Source organism: Rhinopithecus roxellana, chromosome 12 (genome assembly GCF_007565055.1).
Source record: "Rhinopithecus roxellana isolate Shanxi Qingling chromosome 12, ASM756505v1, whole genome shotgun sequence".
Lineage (NCBI taxonomy): Eukaryota > Metazoa > Chordata > Mammalia > Primates > Cercopithecidae > Rhinopithecus > Rhinopithecus roxellana.
The window spans coordinates 107710130-107730496 of NC_044560.1; the positions used below are offsets into that span (position 1 = coordinate 107710130).

The 20367-nt window shown below is 50.8% G+C and overlaps 1 protein-coding gene across 1 annotated transcript; it reads left to right on the forward strand.

The window, feature by feature from the left end:
• Positions 1-123: 123 nt before the first annotated feature.
• SELENOW (selenoprotein W) lies at positions 124-6927 on the forward strand. Its single transcript, XM_010377392.2, has 6 exons — positions 124-355; positions 2282-2306; positions 2425-2478; positions 2670-2744; positions 2856-2954; positions 6536-6927. The coding sequence occupies exons 1-5, from the start codon at positions 309-311 to the stop codon at positions 2934-2936; spliced, it is 282 nt and encodes a 93-aa protein (XP_010375694.2). The 5' UTR covers positions 124-308; the 3' UTR covers positions 2937-2954; positions 6536-6927.
• The last annotated feature ends 13440 nt before the right edge of the window (positions 6928-20367 follow it).

Genomic DNA, 20367 nt, shown 5'->3' on the forward strand with positions numbered 1-20367 from the left:
CCATTCTGGCCGGGAGGGACCTGGGAGGGGACGCGCGGAGGGCTTCCCCTGGAGACTGCCTCTCTCAAGACTCTCTCCAGCCCAACAGGGGGATGGGAAGGAGACTTGTATGGGGGCTCGGCTGGGGGGGTCGCGGTTCCCTTGTCCCCCGCCTCGGCGCCTCTCCGCCCACCGCCCCTCCCTGGCATTGGTTGGCGCCAGAGGAAGCCGAGGCTCCATCCTTTCTGCGCAGGTTCCCGCCGCACTCGCGCAGACCAAGCGCGTCCAGCTGGGACGTTGGTGTGGCCCCGGCGTCCGCTCCGCAGCGGATGTGGCGGCCCCGAGCCATGGCTCTCGCCGTGCGAGTCGTTTATTGGTAAGCGCAGCGGCCAGCGGCCCCCGTCCCCGACTCCCACCGGGACCCGATCCTCCGCACCCTCGGAGCCGGGGTCTGGGAGCGTCGGGGAGAGGACCCATGGGGACCCCTGTATGGGAAAAAGGATTCCGGTGTGGGTGGGGTGGGCGTACGGAGGGGTGAAAAACAGCGGTGGTGCCCGGACCCTCTCTTCGGCTTGCCACGTTGGGCATCTCGGGTTATAAAAGGTGAGGCTGAGACGGGTGTGTGTCAGTTTCGAACCCCCGACCCCGGGGCTCAGCTGGGAGGGGCTGGTGATCAGCTTTGTAAAGGGACCTAAGGCTCTTCCACCCTAAGGCTTCCTCTTCCCCAATATCCCGAACAGTCGCGGGGTGGGGACAGTGAGAACTCAGAAGGTTCGAGAATGTCTCAGCCTGTGTTTCAAAAGCACTTGAATTGTTGGCCTCTGCCCAGTGGGTTCCCTTGCCCACGAACCGCACTCCTTTTCTGGCCTCAGTTTTCCCGTCTGTGGCCAGAGGGAAGCTCTGTGTCAGCACTGAGGACGCTTAATTTCTCCAAGTCTCAGGAAGGATATAATAGGGTAGGATATGAATTACTTTACGTTCTCTCCACTCCCCAGCACCTAATACTGTGCTGGCATGCAGTAGGTATTTAATAGACACGTGCCCAATGAATTTATCCTCCCAGGAATCCCTTAGAGGGGAATTTTAGGCCAGGCGCTGTTGATCACGCCTATAATCCAAACACTTTGGGAGGCTGAGGCGGGGGGATCACTTTAGCCCAAGAGTTCGAGACCAGCCTGTGCAATACAGGGAGACCCCTGGTCTCTACAGAAACTTGAAAACTTAGCCGGGCATGGTGGCACGCACCTGTAGTCCCTGCTACTTCGGAGGCTGAGGCAGGAGGATCACTGGAGCCCGGAAGGCGGAGGTTGCAGTGAGCTGAGATCGCACAACTGCACTCCAACTTGGGCAGCAGAGCGAGACTCTGTCTCAAAAGACAAAAAAAAGTGTAAATTAAAGAGAGGGGAATTTTAGTTCCGTCTTACAGGTGAGAAAACAGGCTGGGACTGGGGTGGGGGCAGGTCAGTAGCTTCAAGTCTGGACTGCAGGTGACGGGTAACTGGAACCTGGGTTCGCTGTCAGCTTTCCAATGTCTCTGCCTGCTCGACAAAGCAGAGGCAAGAGTGACATTTTGAGATGCCTACCAGGCATGTGCACCAGATTCCAGTCCCAAAATAGCCTGCTGTGGGGGTTGAGCGAGCTTGTATTTCACCCTGGGGACTGGGAAGGTGTTCAGAATCCAGGAGCCGCAGGGCCAGGGTGCGGTGGCTCACGCCTGTAATGTCAGCATTTTGGGAGGTGGAGGCGGAGGCAGAGGCAGGCGGATCCCCTGAGGTCAGGACTTCCAGACCAGCCTGGCCGCCATTGTGAAAATACAAAAATTGGCAGGGCGTGGTGTAAGAATCCAGGAGCCTGCAGGGTTTTCCTTGGAGTTTTTCAAGGGCTGTGGGTGAGGGTGGTGAGCACAGGGAGTGGGTGGGGACCTTATTTGTGCTATTCTTCTCCTAATCCAGTTCTCCTGGTTTTCCCCCTGTCCCTGTCTCGTATCTGTGGTCTCGTCTCCTCTCTCCCCTTTTTCCGCTCCCCCTTCTCTGTCTCTTGCTTGGTGTTGGTTTTCTGTGTGTCTCTGTGTGTCCCTGCGCCACCCCCTGTGCTGTGCCCCAACACTCTGCCTGGCTGGTGCCTGTCTTCTCCCTTGAGGGCATCTGTCACCTCTTCTGCTTGGTCATCTGTATTCCTCTTTATTTCTTCCTGGCCCCACCTTGCTCTCTCCCCCCACCGCCGCCTGTCTCTACCCTCTTCTCCCCATCCCCCACTTCTCCCTCTCTCCCCTGGGCCCGGATGTCTTGGACTCACCTACCAGTGGCGCTTGAGGCTACAAGTCCAAGGTAAGCAGGGTGGATGCCCGGGGACATTCCCGGAAGCTGGGGAGGGGTAGAGTGCATGTTGGGAGGGTGGCTGACTGGTATGACTGACCCCTGCTGTGACCTCGCACCCCGTTTTCAGTATCTTCAGCTCAAGAAGAAGTTAGAAGATGAGTTCCCCGGCCGCCTGGACATCGTGAGTCCTGGGATAGGGAGAAAGACTTGAATACAGCCGCTGTGTCGGTCCCTTAGGCCTGGATGGCACTGGGGGGGGCATTAGGTTGGCCCTACTCCCTTCACCCATGTTCTCCATCCCCTGGGAAGGGGAGGGTCTCCCCAACAGGACATCTCAGCCCCTCCAACATCCCCCCCACCCCCTTTCCTCAGCGTGGCGAGGGAACTCCCCAGGCCACCGGATTCTTTGAAGTAACGGTAGCTGGAAAGCTGATTCACTCTAAGAAGGTATGTCTCTCTGTCTGTCCGTCCTGCCTCGTTTTGGGGCTAGCATGGGCTCGGGGCTGAGGTTGGTGTCTTGGTCCCAGCTCACCCCTTCCCTCTTCCTCCCCTCCCTAGAAAGGCGATGGCTATGTGGACACAGAAAGCAAGTTTCTGAAGCTGGTGGCCGCCATCAAAGCCGCTTTGGCTCAGGGCTAATGCGCCCTGAAGGCAGAGGTGAGGGGGCCCACTAGACAGGGACACCACCCTTTGGATCTCCTCCCTGCCCCATGCTCTGACTCCTTGGCCCAGGGTGGAGAGCCTAGGAGATGTCAGGGGACATCACGTGTGTCTCCAGAGCGAGCAGGATAAAGTTAGACCCGGGTGGTGAGATGGGGTCAGGGGTGTGCAGGGTGACAGCTGAGATGGTGATGGGGTCAGAGGTGTGCGGGATGACACCTGAGACGGTGGTGGGGTCAGAGGTGTGCAGGATGACAGCTGAGACAGTGGTGGGGTCAGGTGTGCAGGATGACAGCTGAGACGGTGATGGGGTCAGAGGTGTGCGGGATGACAGCTGAGACGGTGGTGGGGTCAGGTGTGCAGGGTGACGGCTGAGACGGTGGTGGGGTCAGAGGTGTGCGGGATGACAGCTGAGACGGTGGTGGGGTCAGGTGTGCAGGATGACAGCTGAGACGGTGGTGGGGTCAGGTGTGCAGGATGACAGCTGAGATGGTGGTGGGGTCAGAGGTGTGCGGGATGACAGCTGAGACGGTGGTGGGGTCAGGTGTGCGGGATGACAGCTGAGACGGTGGTGGGGTCAGGTGTGCGGGATGACAGCTGAGACGGTGATGGGGTCAGAGGTGTGCGGGATGACAGCTGAGACGGTGGTGGGGTCAGAGGTGTGTGGGATGACAGCTGAGACAGTGGTGGGGTCAGGTGTGCGGGATGACAGCTGAGATGGTGATAGGGTCAGAGGTGTGCAGGATGACAGCTGAGATGGGGTCAGAGGTGTGCAGGAGGACAGCTGAGATGGGGTCAGAGGTGTGCAGGATGACAGCTGAGATGGGTCAGAGGTGTGCAAGATGACAGCTGAGTTGGTGGGGTCGGAGGTGTGCAGGGTGACAAGTGAGATAGGGTCAGAGGTGTGCAGGATGACAGCTGAGCTGGTGGTGGGGTCAGAGGTCTGCCCTAAAACAGCTCTCCCAGTTTGGGAATGAAAAGTGCTAGCCACCCAGCGGTCTTTGTACCATTGCTAGGAAACAGTTCCCACCCCAGCAGGTCATGTAACAGCGTCCGGCCGAGTTCCCAGCATGTTTTGAGACAGAATTTCCTTGCTCCACAATTTCGAGTAGGTCACTCATTATCATCGGGCTCGGAACCTGAGAATTAGTTCTAGGAATATTCCAGACCTCATCCAGCTGCAGAAACATATCTACTTTAGAACTGAACATGAGTCCAAGAACGCTCTGGAAACAAATGCTAACTCTAGAACGGATTGTCTGCTCCAAAACAACCCTAGAGCTGACTCCCAGTTCCCCCCGTAGAGCTGAGAATGAAACACACCACCAGCTCCCAACACACTGTAAACCTGAGCTCCCCTTCCCGGCCCAGCAATTGAGAAATGTGAGCCAGCCCCCAGACACTAGAATTCACCACTAGTTCCCGGAGTTGGCTACTGGTTCCTTATATACTGTTTTTCTTTTTGAGATGGAGTCTCCCTCTGTCTCCCGGGCTAGAGTGCAGTGGCGTGATCTCGGCTCACTGCAGCCTCTGCCTCCTGGGTTCAAGCAATTCTCCTGCCTCAGCCTCCCAAGTAGCTGGGATTACAGGTTTCCACCACCACACCCGGCTAATTTGTGTATTTGTAGTAGGTCTCACCATGTTGGCCAGGCTGGTCTTGAACTCCTGACTTAAGGTGATCCACCTGCCTTGGCCTCCCAAAGTGTTGGGATTACAGGTGTGAGCCACCGTGCCCGGCCTCCTTATGTACTCTGAACCAAGTATTGTTTCCAACCTAATACATTGTGGAACAAGTGGCAATTTCTATATGAACCTCAGGAACAAAATACTACTTTCCAGGACCTTCTGAGTCTGATTTTCCAGTTTTTAAGCCAGTATGGTCCAGATAAGCTTGAAACCCAACCCATTCTAGAACTTTTACTAGCCCTTTGTAGTAATAGTTACTAGCCCTTTGTTCTGGTCTCTGGCACTCCAGGGCCTAGAGCATAGTTTACTTTTTTTTTTTTTTTTTGAGACAGGGTCTCCCTCTGTTGCCCAGGCTGGAGTGCAGTGGCCGGATCTCAGCTCACTGCAAGCTCCGCCTCCTGGATTCATGCCATTCTCCTGCCTCAGCCTCCCGAGTAGCTGGGTCTACAGGCGCCCGCCACCTCGCCCGGCTAGGTTTTGTATTTTTTTAGTAGAGACGGGGTTTCACCGTTTTGGCCAGGATGGTCTCGATCTCCTGACCTCGTGATCCGCCCGTCTCAGCCTCCCAAAGTGCTGGGATTACAGGCTTGAGCCACCGCACCTGGCCTGAGCATAGTTTACTTTTTGAGGTGGAGTCTGGCTCTGTCGCCTAGGCTGGAGTGCAGTGGCATGATCTCAGCCCACTGTAACATCTCCCTCCTGGGTTCAAGGGATTCTCATGTCTCAGCCTCCTGAGTAGCTGGGATTACAGATGTCTGCCACCATGCCCGGCTAATTTTTGTATTTTTTTGTTTTGTTTTGTTTTGTTTTGTTTTAAGACGGAGACTCACTCTGTCGCCCAGGCTGGAGTGCAGTGGCAGGATCTCAGCTCACTGCAAGCTCCGCCTCCCAGATTCATGCCATTCTCTTGCCTCAGCCTCCCGAATAATTGGGACTACAGGCACCTGCCACCACACCCGGCTAATTTTTTGTGTTTTTTAGTAGAGACGGGGTTTCACAGTGTTAGCCAGGCTGGTTTTGAACTCCTGACCTCAGGTGATCCGCCTGCTTCGGCCTCCCAAAGTGCTGGGATTACAGGCATGAGCGACCGTGCCCGGAGATACTTTTTACCCCCCTCTAAACTTCAGCACCAGTTCCCTCTCCATGCTGATCAAGAACAAAGTGTCCCATCCCAACACACTGTGGGCCCAAGTACCAGCTCCCAGCATGCCTTGTGCCAGAAAACTAGTTTCAGATGCATTACACTGAAGTTCCATTTCCTAGAATTCTTTACTAGAGCAGAATGAGGTTATGTTCAATGTGACTTGGGACGTGCCAATATGAAGTAATGCAGAAACGATATCTTGCCTTATGTGCAGGTCTGAAACAAAGCAAATCCCTCTAACATAAAGGAAAAGAAAAATGGAATTGCCTAATTCCAAAGCTGCATCAGCTGAATGCATCGTGGACTGGTGCTATTGAGCATGGGGGCGGGGTATCACCATGCAGGCTTTGAATTCTTTTTTTTTTTTTTTTTTTTGAGACAGTATCGCTCTGTCACTCAGGCTGGAGTGCAGTGGCACGATCTCAGCTCAGTGCAACCTCCAAATCTCAGGCCCAAGGGATTCTCCTGCCTCAGCCTCCCGAGTAGCTGGGATTACAGTTTTGCACCACCACGCCCAGCTAATTTTTCTAGTTTTTGTAGAGATGGGTTTTTTTCACCATGTTGCCCAGACTGATCTCAAACTCCTGGGCTCAAGCGATCCGCCCGCCTCAGCCTCGCAAAGTGCTGGGATTACAGACGTGAGCCACGGCACCCGGCTATCTTTCTTCCTTTTAACACGGGCCCCAAGCCTGGCCTCTGTTCCCGCAAACTGACTCCCTCCCCCAACCACCTCTTTTTCTCTCCACAGTCCAGCGACCTTGGCCCAGCCCCTCTCAGCAGACGCTTCATGATAGGAAGGACTGAAAAGTCTTGTGGACGCCTGGTCTTTCCCTGATGTTCTTGTGGCTGCTGTTGGGGGCAGAGATTGACGCCGCTGGTCTTTGCCTCTGTGTGGGAGTCTGTGTGTATGTCTTCCCCGGAATCCACACCACCCCACCGTCCTCCTGTCCCCTGGTTTCATCATATCTCTTTGCATACCCCATGTCTTCCCCAGTTGTCCCCTGGAGTTTGGGGGACGTCCTGCCTCAGGCATCCTTCTCAAGGGGAAGCCAAGAGAGGCATCAGGATGGGTGAGTTTCTGATTGCGGCGACGTTTGCAACCATTCACGATCCAATAAATATTGGAGGAATTTAACCGAATGTGCTTGTGAGGAGTGTATCCTGTTTTACCCCGGGCCTCCTCCCTCCAGGACCCTGTCCCAAAAATGAGTGACCGCATGTTGAGTGTTGAGTGCACCAGCCCTCTGTAAGGAAGCACCTTACAGCAATGCTGAGGTTATTATTTTTTGAGACAGTCTGGCTCTGGAGTGGAGTGGTGCGATCCCAGCTCACTGCAACCTCTCTTTCCCGGGGTCCAGTGATTCTCCTGTTTCAGCCTCCCGAGTAGCTGGGACCACAGGTGTGCACCACCATGCCTGGCTAATTTTTCCTTTTCTTTTTCTTTTTTTTTTTTTTCTTTTTTGTTTGTTGAGACGGAGTCTTGTTCTGTCGCCCAGGCTGGTGTGCAGTGGTGCAATCTCGGCTCACTGCAACCTCCGCCTCCCGGGTTCAAGCGATTCTCCTGCCTCGGCCTCCCATGTAGCTGGAATTACAGGTGCCCGCCACCAGGCCCAGCCAATTTTTTGTATTTTTATTAGAGATGGGGTTTCGCTATGTTGGCCAGATGGGTCTCGAACTCCTGACCTTGTGTCCCTCCCACCTCAGCCTCCCAAAATGCTGGGACTACAGGTGTGAACCACCGTGCCAGGCCTAATTTTTGTATTTTTATTTATTCTTATTTATTTATTTTTGAGACAGAGTCTCGCTCTGTCACCCAGGCTGGAATGCAGTGGTGTGATCTCGGCTCACTGCAACCTCTGCCTCCCGGGTTGAAGCGATTCTCCTGCCTCAGCCTCCTGAGTAGCTGGGATTACAGGCTTGTGCCATCATGCCCGGCTAATAGGATTTTATATTTTTAGTAGAGACGGGGTTTCACCATGTTGATCAGGTTGGTCTTGAACTCCTGACCTCGTGATTTACCCGCCCTCAGCCTCCCAAAGTGCTGGGATTATAGGCATGAACTGCCATGCCCGGCTGTTTTTGTAACTATTGATAGCCATGAAGTGCATGCACACTTTACTCCAATCAGGTACAATTTTATTTTATTTTATTTTATTTTATTTTTTTTTTGAGACGGAGTCTTGCTCTGTCGCCCGGGCTGGAGTGCAGTGGCCGGATCTCAGCTCACTGCAAGCTCCGCCTCCCGGGTTTATGCCATTCTCCTGCCTTAGCCTCCGGAGTAGCTGGGACTACAGGCGCCCGCCACCTCGCCCGGCTATTTTTTTGTATTTTTAGTAGAGACGAGGTTTCACCATGTTAGCCAGGATGGTCTCGATCTCCTGACCTCGTGATCCGCCCATCTCGGCCTCCCAAAGTGCTGGGATTACAGGCTTGAGCCACCGCGCCCGGCCAGGTACAATTTTAAACTGATTCACTCAAACCTTGACCCACTCATTCTGGGAGGACAGAAATAAAATGGTTCCTCTCCCAAGTCGAATGCTGCTGACTCCTGAAACCCACCACATTCCATGGATCTCTGCCCAGTGACACTTGGGAAACGTTAAGACAGCCATCAACAATAGCATCAAGAGGCTGGGTGCAGTGGCTCATGCTTGTGATCCCAGCACTTTGGGAGGCCAGGGTAGGCGGATTGCTTGAGGCCATGAGTTTGAGACCAGCCTGGCCAACATGGGGAAACCCCATCTCTACTAAAAATACAAAAATTAGCCAGGTGGTGGCAGGTGCCTGTGGTCCCAGCTACTCGGGAGGCTGAGGTATGAGAATCGCTTCAACTCGGGAAACAGGTTGCAGTGAGCTGAGATTATGCCACTGCACTCCATCCTGGGCGACACAGTCAGACACTGTCTCAAAGAAACAAGCCCCCACGTGGCTTCATTTCTAATGATTCTGAGATTTTCTTAGTATGACAGTCCTTTGGTAGTACATACAGTTCATCTTTTTTCTAAGGTTCTCCCTGTGTCACCCAGCTAGAGTGCTGTGGTAGGATCATGGCTCACTGCAGCCTCGATGTCCTGGGCTCAAGTGATCCTCCTACCTCAGCCTCCTGTGTACCTGAAACCACAGGCACATACCATCATGCCTGGCTTATTTTCTAATTTTTTTTTTTTTTTTTTGTAGAGATGGAGTCTTGCCATTTTGCCCAGGTGGTCTCAAACTCCTGACCTCAAGTGATCCTCCTGCTTTGGCCTCCCAATACGCTGGGATTACCGGCGTGAGCCACAGACCCTGGCCTGGTGGTGTAGTTTTTTTTTTTTGTTTTTTTTTTTTTGAGATGGAGTCTCGCTCTGTCGCTGAAGCTGGAGTGCAGAGCAGTGGCACGATCTTGGCTCGCTGCAACCACCTCTACCTCCCTGGTTTAAGCAATGCCCTGCCTCAGTCTTCTGAGTAGCTGGGATTACAGGTGTATGCCACCACGCCCGGCTAATGTGTGTGTGTGTGTGTGTGTTTTAGTAGAGATGGGGTTTCATCATGTTGGCCAGACTGGTCTCAAACTCCTGACCTCAGGTGATCTGCCTGTGTTGGCCTCCCAAAATGCTGGAATTACAGGCGTGAGCCACTGCGCCCGGCCTTGGTGGTGTAGTTCTAAGCTAGGTAGAGAGAGATCACAGAGAGTGGCATCTGAACATCTGAGACTCAGTGGAGGTTCCGTAATCCCATTTGCCAACTGGTCTAACATTTGAGGTCAGCCAGTTATCATCATCCTCAGCTGTCAGCACTCCACCTGTTAGCCAAGCCACACTGTGGCACCAGGTAATATTTAAATGACACATGACTTTTCAGTTCTTTGTTTAAGCAAGAAATCTGGCAGGGCCAGACTAGGTTGGCTTATGCTTCAGTGGGAACAAACCAGAACAAACAAATCTCCATGGATGAACACAGCACATGCAAAGCCCTCTCCAGGGCAACAATTCTCCTGCTTCTAATCAGAAATCTAGAGCAATGCTGTACAATAGAACTTTCTACACGATGGAATTTTTCTTTTTTTTTCTTTTTTTCTGAGATGGAGTTTCACTCTTGTTCCCCAGGCTGGAGTGCAATGGCGGGACCTTGGCTCACTGCAACCTCTACCCCCCGGGTTTAAGCGATTCTCCTGCCTCAGCCTCCCAAGTAGCTGAGATTACAGGCACCCGCCTGTAGTCACCATGCCCAGCTAATTTTTTTTTTTTTTTTTATGTATTTTTAGTAGAGATGGGGTTTCACCATGTTGACCAGGTTGGTCTCAAAACGCCTAACCTCGGGTGGTCCGCCCACCTCGGCCTTCCAAAGTGGTGGGATTACAGGGAGAGCCACTGTGCTGGCCAGCACGATGGAATTCTTTTCTATCTGCCCTGCCTAACACCATAGTCACTGACTTCATGTTGCTGGTGACAACTTGAAATGTGGCATGACCAAGGAACTGAGTGATTAAATTTACATTTGGCCAGGCACGGTGGCTTACGCCTGGAATCCTAACACTTGGGAGGCTGAGCTGGGAGAATCACTTGAGCCCTGGAGTTTGAGACCAGCCTGGGCAACACAGTAAGACCCTGTCTCTACAAAAAATACAAAAAACAGCCGGGCATGGTGGTGCATGTCTGTAATCTCAGCTACTTGGGAGGCTGAGGTGGGAGGATTGCTTGAGCCCAGGAGGTCGAGGCTGCAGTGAGCTGTGATGGCACCACTGCCCTCCAGCCTGGGTGACAGAGTGTTTCAAAAAAAGAAAAAAATAACATTCAACCCGTGTAATATGTGCTTGTTATCAGACAGTGCAATTCTGCATCCTGTTGCTGCACCTGGCCCCAAAGCAGCTTTAGTGAACAGAGCGGAGAGAGCATAGGCAATCTTGCATTGGCTTTTCTTTCATTTTTTTTTGAGACGGAGTCTTACTCTGTTGCCCAGGCTGGAGTGCAGTGGCGTGATCTCAGTTCACTGCAACCTTCACCTCCCAGGTTCAAGCGATTGTCTTGCCTCAGCCTCCCGACCAGCTGGGACTACAGGCATACATCACCACATCTAGCTAATTTTTGTATTTGTAGTAGAGATGGGGTTTCACCATGTCGGCCAGGCTGGTCTCGAACTCCTGACCTGGTGATCTACCTGCCTTGGCCTCCCAAAGTGCTGGGATTACAGATGTGAGCCACCGCGCCCGGCCTACTTTTCTTGTTTTTAAAGAGAGGAAGGTATCGCTCTGTCGCCCAGGCTGGAGTGTAGTGGCATGATCGCGGTTCACTCCAGCCTGGAACTTCTGGGCTCAAGCCATCTTGCCCCTCAGCCTCCCGACCAGCTGGGACTACAAGCGCACCACTACTCCCAGCTAATTTATTTTTTTCGTTTTGGAGGGGAACTGGGCGGGGATGGGGCACTGTGGGAGGCCTTGCTGTGTTGCTCAGGTTGGTCTCGAACCTGGCTTCAAGCGATCTTTCCCGCCTTGGCCTTCAGAGCAGGCATTCGCTGCTAAAGGCGTCAGCCCGGAAGTGATGCGTATCAGCTTTCGTCACAGCCCATTGGCCAGAACCAGTTACACAGCCCCGCCCACTTTCCGAACCCCTACCACGAAACTCCCGCCCACCTGCAGAACTTGGCTGGGGAACCTAATTTTCCTATGTTTAAGAAGGAGATGAGGGCCGGGCGCGGTGGCTCAAGCCTGTAATCCCAGCACTTTGGGAGGCCGAGACGGGCGGATCACGAGGTCAGGAGATCGAGACCATCCTGGCTAACACCGTGAAACCCCGTCTCTACTAAAAAAATACAAAAAACTAGCCGGGCGAGGTGGCGGGCGCCTGTAGTCCCAGCTACTCAGGAGGCTGAGGCAGGAGAATGGCATAAACCCGGGAGGCGGAGCTTGCAGTGAGCTGAGATCCGGCCACTGCACTCCAGCCTGGGTGACAAGAGCAAGACTCCGTCTCAAAAAAAAAAAAAAAAAAGAAGGAGATGAGAACTTGAAAACTTGGTGAGCACTACAAATATCTACCAGGGCTCTTATTTTAATTGTACCGTATGCATGAAAACGCCACCATCTGATTTTGGAGTAATCAAGACAATTCACACCTTCAAAGAATTCAGCATGAACATCACCCAGCCTGAAAAGGGAGACACCAAGAATTCCTTTATAACAGCGACAGCATGTGGCCACGTCTGAGAACTGCATCTTCTCAGTTCGCCTCGGGTCACCGCGGAAGACCAGGAATCGCTGTGGAATCCCTGTGGGTCACCAGGAATCACTTCCGGTCATCTAGATTTAGGAGAGTCAAATGAAACACCATCTTTGGATTGGTGACATGACACTTTCTTTTTAAAAATGAAAATGTAGCCGTGCACGGTGGCTCACGCCTGTAATCCCAGCACTTTGGGAGACCGAGGAGGGCGGATCACGAGGTCAAGAGATCGAGACTATCCTGGCTAACATGGTGAAACCCTGTCTGTACTAAAAATGCGAAAAGGAGCCGGGCGTCGTGGTGTGCTCCTGTAGTCCCAGCTACTTGGGAGGCTGAGGCAGGAGAATCGCTTGAAGCCAGGAGGCAGAGGTTGCAGTGAGCCGATATGGTTCCACTGCACTCCAGCCTTGGTGACAGAGTGAGACTCCATCTCACACACACACACACACAATAAATAAATAAATAAATAAATAAATAAATAAATAAAAAATAAAATTTTTCTGGGTACATACTAGGTGTATCTATCTATGGGGCACATGGGTTATTTTGATACAGGCATACAATGCATACTAATAACATCAGGGTAAATGAGGTATCTATTCCCTCAAGCATTTAACTTTTGTATTACAAATAATCCAATTAAACTCTTTTTTTTCTTTTTTTCTTTTTCTTTTTTTGAGAGGGAGTCTCTCTCTGTCGTCCAGGCTAGAGTGCAGTGGCAAGATCTTGGCTCACTGCAACCTCTGCCTCCCGGGTTTAAGCGATTCTCCTGCCTCAGCCTCCTGAGTAGCTGGGATTACAGGGGTCCATCACCGCGCCTGGCTAATTTTTGTATTTTTAGTAGAGATGGGGTTTCACCATGTTGGCCAGGATGGTCTCAATATCTTGATCTTGTTATCCTCCCGCCTTGGCCTCCCCAAGTGCTGGGATTACACGCTTGAGCCACCACACCTGGCCTTTTTTTGTATTTTTAGTAGAGACGGGGTTTCACCCTGTTGGCCAGGCTGGTCTCAAACTCCTCACCTCAGGTGATCCACCTGCCTCGGCCTTCCAAAGTACTGGGATTAGAGGTGTGAGTCACTGTGCCCAGCCATACAGGTGTGAACCACACTGCGCCTGGCCAGGAGATTCTTTTTTTTTTTTTTTTTTTTTGAGACGGAGTCTTGCTCTGTTACCCGGGCTGGAGTGCAGTGGCCGGATCTCAGCTCACTGCAAGCTCCGCCTCCTGGGTTCACGCCATTCTCCTGCCTCAGCCTCCAGAGTAGCTGGGACGACAGGCGCCCGCCACCTCGCCCGGCTAGTTTTTTGTATTTTTAGTAGAGACGGGGTTTCACCGGGTTAGCCAGGATGGTCTTGATCTCCTGACCTCGTGATCCGCCCGTCTCGGCCTCCCAAAGTGCTGGGATTACAGGCTTGAGCCACCGCGCCCGGCCCGAGATTCTTTTTAATTTAGCAGTTTGCAGAACATTAAATTGGAGCCTCAACAACTTTCTCTAGTTTTTTCCTTTCTCTTTGGAGGACCATTGTGAACCCATGGACTTCTATGCATCTGACGTCTTTCAATCCATTGAAGCTCTTCTTTGTAAGCTCAAGTTGTTCAGCCTTTGGTTTCTTTTCTTTTTTAAAAATATTATTATAGAAACGGGGTATTGCTGTGCTGCCTGGCTGGTCTCGAATTCCTGGGCTCCAGCGATTTGCCAGCTTTGACCTCCCAAAGCAGGAGGGGCTTCTGTTTTATCCAAGCTGTCTGTCCCCACCCCCTTCCCCAGTAGCCTGTTGGGTGTCTCCTGCCTCCAAATCGGATCTAATTCTCTCTCTGCTCTGCTGAGGCTGGCCTGGCTTAAGAGGATTGGGACACTTGCTAAATGGGACCAGGACAGGGTCAGAGAACCAACGCTGGGGAGACCCAGGGGCCAGGATTGCCACCAGGGGGCAGCAGAGGAGAGGCAGAGTGGCAGAAAGAAGAGGTGGGGGTGCTTCCATTTCAGAGCGGGCAGGGGGAGGACGGAGTGGTGGACCCAGCAGGGATGGTATAGAGATCCGCCCACACCCACCTGAGTGGGTTAACAATACTTACGTGATCACTGGATGCATATTGAAAAATGAGGCCGGGCCCAGTGATTCATGCCTGTAATCTCAACACTGGGAGGTTGAGATGGGAGGGTCTCTGGAGGTCATGAGTTAGAGACCAGCCTGGGCAACGTGACAAAATCTTGTTTCTACCAAAAATACAAAAAATTAGCCAGGCGTGGTGGCACGTGCCTGTGATCCCAGTCACTCAGGAGGCTGAGGTGGGAGGATCCCTTGAGCCTGGGAGGTGGAGGTTACAGTGAGCTTAGATCATATCATGGCACTCCAGCCTGGGCAACACAGCGAGACCCTGACTCAAAAAACAAACGAAAAAACAATAACAAAAATAATTGAAGAAGATGTAGGCCAGACGAGGTGGCTCATGCCTATAATCCCAGCACTTTGGGAGGCCAAGGTGGTTGGATCACTTGAGGTCAGGAGTTCAAGACCAGCCTGGCCAACATAGTGAAACCCCTACTCTACTAAAAACATAAAAATTAGCCGGGCATGGTGGCACGTGCCTGTACTCCCAGCTACTTGGGAGACTGAGGCAGGAGAATTGCTTGAGGTGGAGGTTGCAGTGAGCTGAGATCACATCACTACACTCTAGCCCCCCGGGTGACAGAGAGAGACTTCATCTCAAAAAAATAAATAAATAAAAAATAAAAAGAGAGAGAGAGAGACTGACAGTTAGAAAAAGACCAATAACTTTCTGTATGTGATGCTATTATTAGCCATAATAATGGCAGATATGGTTTGTTGATCACTGACCATCATCAGTGTTAAGATTTACATGATTTGGGCCGGGCGCGGTGGCTCAAGCCTGTAATCCCAGCGCTTTGGGAGGCCGAGACGGGCGGATCACGAGGTCAGAAGATCGAGACCATCCTGGCTAACATGGTGAAACCCCGTCTCTACTAAAAAATACAAAAAACTAGCCGGGTGAGGTGGCGGGCGCCTGTAGTCCCAGCTACTCGGGAGGCTGAGGCAGGAGAATGGCGTAAACCCGGGAGGCGGAGCTTGCAGTGAGCTGAGATCCGGCCACTGCACTCCAGCCCGGGCGACAGAGCGAGACTCCGTCTCAAAAAAAAAAAAAAAAAAAAAAAAAAAAAAAAAAGATTTACATGATTTGACTCATCTAACCCTTCTCCAAACCCTCCCTTTCACCAAAAAATCTTTCATATTAAAAATTCACAGAGTTTTTTGTTTGTTTGTATGGTTTTTTTTTTTTTTTTTTTTTTTTTTTGAGACGTAGTCTTGCTCTGTCGCCCAGGCTGGAGTGTAGTGGTGTGATCTTGGCTCACTGCAACCTCTGCCTCCCGGGTTCAAGAGATTCTCCTGCCTCAGCCTCCCGAGTAGCTGGGACTACAGGCGCACACCACCACACTTGGCTAATTTTTTATTTTATTTTTATTTTATTTTTTCTGAGATGGAGTTCTGCTCTTGTTGCCCAGATTGGAGTGTAATGGCGTGATTTCGGCTCACTACAATCTCTGCCTCCCAGGTTCAAGCAATTCTCCTGCCTCCCGAGTAGCTAGGATTACAGGCATGTGCCACCACGCCCAGCTAATTTTGAATTTTTAGTAGTGATGGAGTTTCTCCATGTTGGTCACGCTGTTCTCGAACTCCCAACCTCAGGTGATCCGCCCGCCTCGGCCTCCCAAAGTGCTGGGATTACAGGCATGAACCACCGTGCCTGGCCCCATTCATAGAGTTTTGAAACATCAACTTTTAAAGATAGATGCTTTCTTTTTTTTTTTTTTTTTTTTTTGAGACGGAGTCTCGCTCTGTCACCCAGGCTGGGGTGCAGTGGCCGGATCTCAGCTCACTGCAAGCTTTGCCTCCTGGGTTTCTGCCATTCTCCTGCCTCAGCCTCCCGAGTAGCTGGGACTACAGGCGCCTGCCACCTCGCCTGGCTAGTTTTTTTTTTTTTTGTATTTTTTAGTAGAGATGGGGTTTCACCATGTTAACCAGGATGGTCTCGATCTCCTGACCTCGTGATCCACCTGTCTCGGCCTCCCAAAGTGCTGGGATTATAGGCTTGAGCCACCGCGCCCGGCCGATAGATGCTTTCTTTAGATAAAACACACTTGTCCTAAGTGTTCAGTATAATTGCTTTGATAAATGTATACAACTGGTTGGTTGCTAATGCCTGCAATCCCAACACTTTGGGAGGCTGAGGCAAGAGTATCACTTGAACCCAAGAGTTCAAGACCATCCTGGGCAACATAGCAAGGCCCTGTCTCTACAAAAAATTAAAAAATTGACTGGGCGTGGTGGTGTGCACGTGTAGTGTTAGCTACTTGGGAGGCTGGGGTGAAAGGATCACTTGAGCCTGAGACGTTAAGCTGCAGTGAGCCATGTTTGTGCCACTGCACTCCAGCCTGTGTGATAGAGCGAGACCCATCTCGAAAGAGCATCAAAAATAAATTATACAACTATGATACCAGCACCCAAACAAGAAGCATCCATCAGCCTCAAAAGTTCCCTGGGACCTTTTTGCAGTTATTTTTCTGTTCATTCCCACACCTGCCTGGGCAACCACCAATCAGATTTCTTTAACTATAGAATACTTCCTTTTGTCTCTTCTAGAATTTCATATAAATGAAATTGTATCACATATAGCTTTCTGTAACTACAGATTACTTCCATATCTTCTAGAATTTTGTAGAAATGAAATGGCACCACATACAGCCTCTTGTGTCTGGCTTCTTTCACCCAACATAATGATTTTGAGATTCTTCCATATCATATGTGTATCCACAGCTTGTTCCTTTTCAGTGCTGTGTTATAGTCCATTGTATGGACATACCATAATTTGCTTAACCATTCACTCGGGTTCTTTCTGTTTTGGTCTTTTATGAATAAGGTTGCTATGAACATTCTTGTACAAGTCTTCCTGTGGACATGTTTATTTCTTATTTATTATTTTTCTTGAGACAGGGTCTTGCTCTGTCACCGAGGCTAGAGTATAGTGATCATGGCTTGCTGTATCCTTGTCCCAGGCTCAAGTGATCCTCCCACCTCAGGTTCCTAAGTAGCTGGGATTACAAGTGTGTACCATCATGCTTAGTTAATTTTAATATTTTTGTAGAGATGGGGTCTCATTATATTGCCCAGACTGGTCTCAAGCAGTCCTCTTGCCTCAGCTTCCTGAAAGGCTGGGATTACAGGCATGAGCCACCATGCCTGTCTTTCTTTTTTTTATTGAGATGGAGTCTTGCTTTGTTGCCAGGCTGGAGCGTCATCTTGGCTCACGGCAACCTCTGCCTCCCAGATTCAAGCAATTCTCCTGCCTCAGCCTCCCAAGTAGCTGGGACTATAGGCACGTACCAGTATACCTAGCTATTTTTTTTTTTTTTTTTTTTTTGAGACGGAGTCCCCTTCTGTCACCCAGGCTGGAGAGTAATTGTGCGATCTCGGGCTCACTGCAACCTCTGCCTCCTGGGTTCAAGCGATTCTCCAGTCTCAGCCTCCTGAGTAGCTGGGATTACAGATGCGCACTACCATGCCTGGTCAATTTTTGTATTTTTAGTAGAGATGGGGTTTCACCATGTTGTCCAGGCTGGTCTCGAACTCCTGACCTTGTGATCGGCCTGCCTCAGCCTCCCAAAGTTCCGGGATGACAGGCGTGAGCCACCGCGTCCGGTCAGTTTACATTTTTCATCATATATGCAGAGACAATCAGATGTGTCTGTGGAACATCTGCAACATGTTGTTCCACTCACTGCCCAAATCAGGGAGAGGAGATTCTGCAGGTTCATTTTGTCTTTCTGAGGAGTCTTTCTGGGGTTTATATAGGGGAAGGGCTCCAGGAGACCCTGACAGCACCTACTTGTGTAACTGAAGTCTCATGGCCAGTAAGGAGCATGAAAAGGTGCCAGCATGGGCTTGAGAAGGGTTTTGACATCATCCACCAATATGTCCCATCTCCCCTTCAACTCTTCTCTGACCCGGCTGAGATTCTGCAGATGCCGCCTCACCTGGCTCTAAGAGGATTGGGGCAGGTGGTGAGTTAGATTAGGTCAAGGCCGGGGAAACCTGCTAGGGAGAAACACAGGGACTGAGAGGGAGGGAGAGAGACTAGGGAAGGAGCAGGAAGGGGGAGCATGGGTCTGCACAGGGCAGAGAGAGATAGGAGATGAGTCAGAGGAGGGAAGAGATACGGGAGGAAGCTGTTGTCTAAATGGTAAAATAATAAGATCACCCATTTACTCCGAGCTTCCTGTAAGCTAGGCTCTGTGCTGGGCATGTTAATGGCACAGTTCCATGTTGCTACACCCCACACGTATGGAGAAGGTGTAGTTGTTACCCAAAGTCTCATGGACATCCAGCTGTCCACAGGTCCTCCTCCAAAGAGTCCAAGAAGCAGATGAGCTTGGTATCACTCGATAGAGTGGAGGGTTTAAGGGCTGTGCTCTTTGGCTGGGTGGACTGGTCCATGCTCAGACTGAATCTTTTCAGTCTTCTCAGAAAGGCACTTAAACACCCTGAGGTTTGGTGTAACCCCCCATAGGCAAAGGGATTACAGGCTGCCAGCCTCAAAGGACCTTTTGTAAGGATATTAGAGCACACAGGACAGCTGCTGTCACATGGGAAGTGACACAGGCTGGGGAGACCCTGTCTGTTCTGGTTTTGAGGGCAGGAGACTCCCATGCCTCAGTTTCCCCTTTTCTTTGCACCTCACTCTCCCTCTCTCCCTTTCTCCCTGCCCCTCAGTCTCTCCCTTTTTCCATCACTCTGCCTTCCTTGGGACAGTCTCAGTGTGGTTTTCTGTGTACATCCCTCTCAGGGTCTCTCTGAGGAGCAGGAGGGTTTTTCATTGTATCCCGGCAGTCTGTCCCCACCTCCAACCACAGCCTGTCACATGTTTCCCCCAAATCCGCACTAATTCTCCCTATGTTTTGCTGAGGCTGGCCTGACCTAAGAGGATTGAAGCATTTGCTAAATGAGACTGGGACAGGGTCAGAGAACTAGCTGTGGGAAGACACAGGGGCCAGGATGGCCACAAGGTGATGGCAAAAGAAGCAGGAGAGGAGAGGACAGAGGCAAGGGGTAGCATGCTATTGGTGCAAGGACATAGAGACCAAGAACCCAATAGAGACTTTTTGTAGAGCCAGTCATGGTGGCTCACACCTGCAATCCCAGCAATTTAGGAGGCCAAGGTGAGGGGATCACTTGAACCCAGGAATTCAAGACCAGCCTGGGCAACATGGTGAGACCTTGTTTCTGCAAAAAGTAAAAGGAGATTAGCCAGGCATTGTGGTGTGTGCCTGTGGTCCCAGCTACTCAGAAGGCTGAGGTGGGAGGATCACTTGAGCCTGGGAGGTTGAGGTTGTAGTGAGCTGTGATTGTGTTACTGCACTCTAGCCTGGGCAACAGAGTAAGATGCTGTCCAAAAAAAAAAAAAAAAAAAAAAAAAAAAAAAAAAAAAAAAAAAAGCCAGGTGTGGTGGCTCATACCTGTAATCCCAGCACTTTGGGAGGCTGAGGCTAGCAGATCAATGAGGCCAGGAGTTCAAGACCAATGTAGCCAATATGGCTAAACCCCGTCTCAACTAAAAATACAAAAAATTAGCTGGGCATGGTGGTGCATGCCTGTGAACCCAGCTACTCAGGATGCCGAGGCATGAGAATCACTTGAACCTGGGAGGCAGAGGTTGCAGTGAGCTGTGATTGTGTTACTGCACTCTAGCCTGGGCAACAGAGTGAGATTGTCTCCAAAAAAAAAAAAAAAAAAAGAAAAACCCCCCAAAACAAAAGAGTTTGTAGATACAGACTCATACATCAATGAACCTTTGATTTATGACAAAATACAAAATAAATTGCAAGTTCCCAATAAATTGGCAATTGGAAATCCATGAGAAAGGAAAAATCCTTACCTCACACCATGCACAATCAATTATACATCTATTAAAGACCTAAATATGAAAGGTAAAACTATAAAAATTTAGAGAAAAAATGGAATACCTTCATCATCATGTGATAATGCAAGATTTCTTTTTCTCCTGTTGGTTACCTCATCTTGGAGAAAGTTTTTTTTTGTTGTTGTTGTTTTTTTTTTTTTTTTGGAGATGGAGTCTCACTCTGGCACTCAGGCTGGAGTGCAGTGGCATGATCTTGGCTCACTGCAACCTCCACCTCCTGAGTTCAAGCGATTCTTCTGCCTCAGGCTCCTGAGTAGCTGGGATTACAGGCATGTGCCATCACACCCGGCTAATTTTTGTACTTTTAGTAGAGGTGGGTTTTCACCATGTTGGCCAGGCTGGTCTCAAACTCCTGGCCTCATGTGATCCACCTGCCTTAGCCTCCCACAG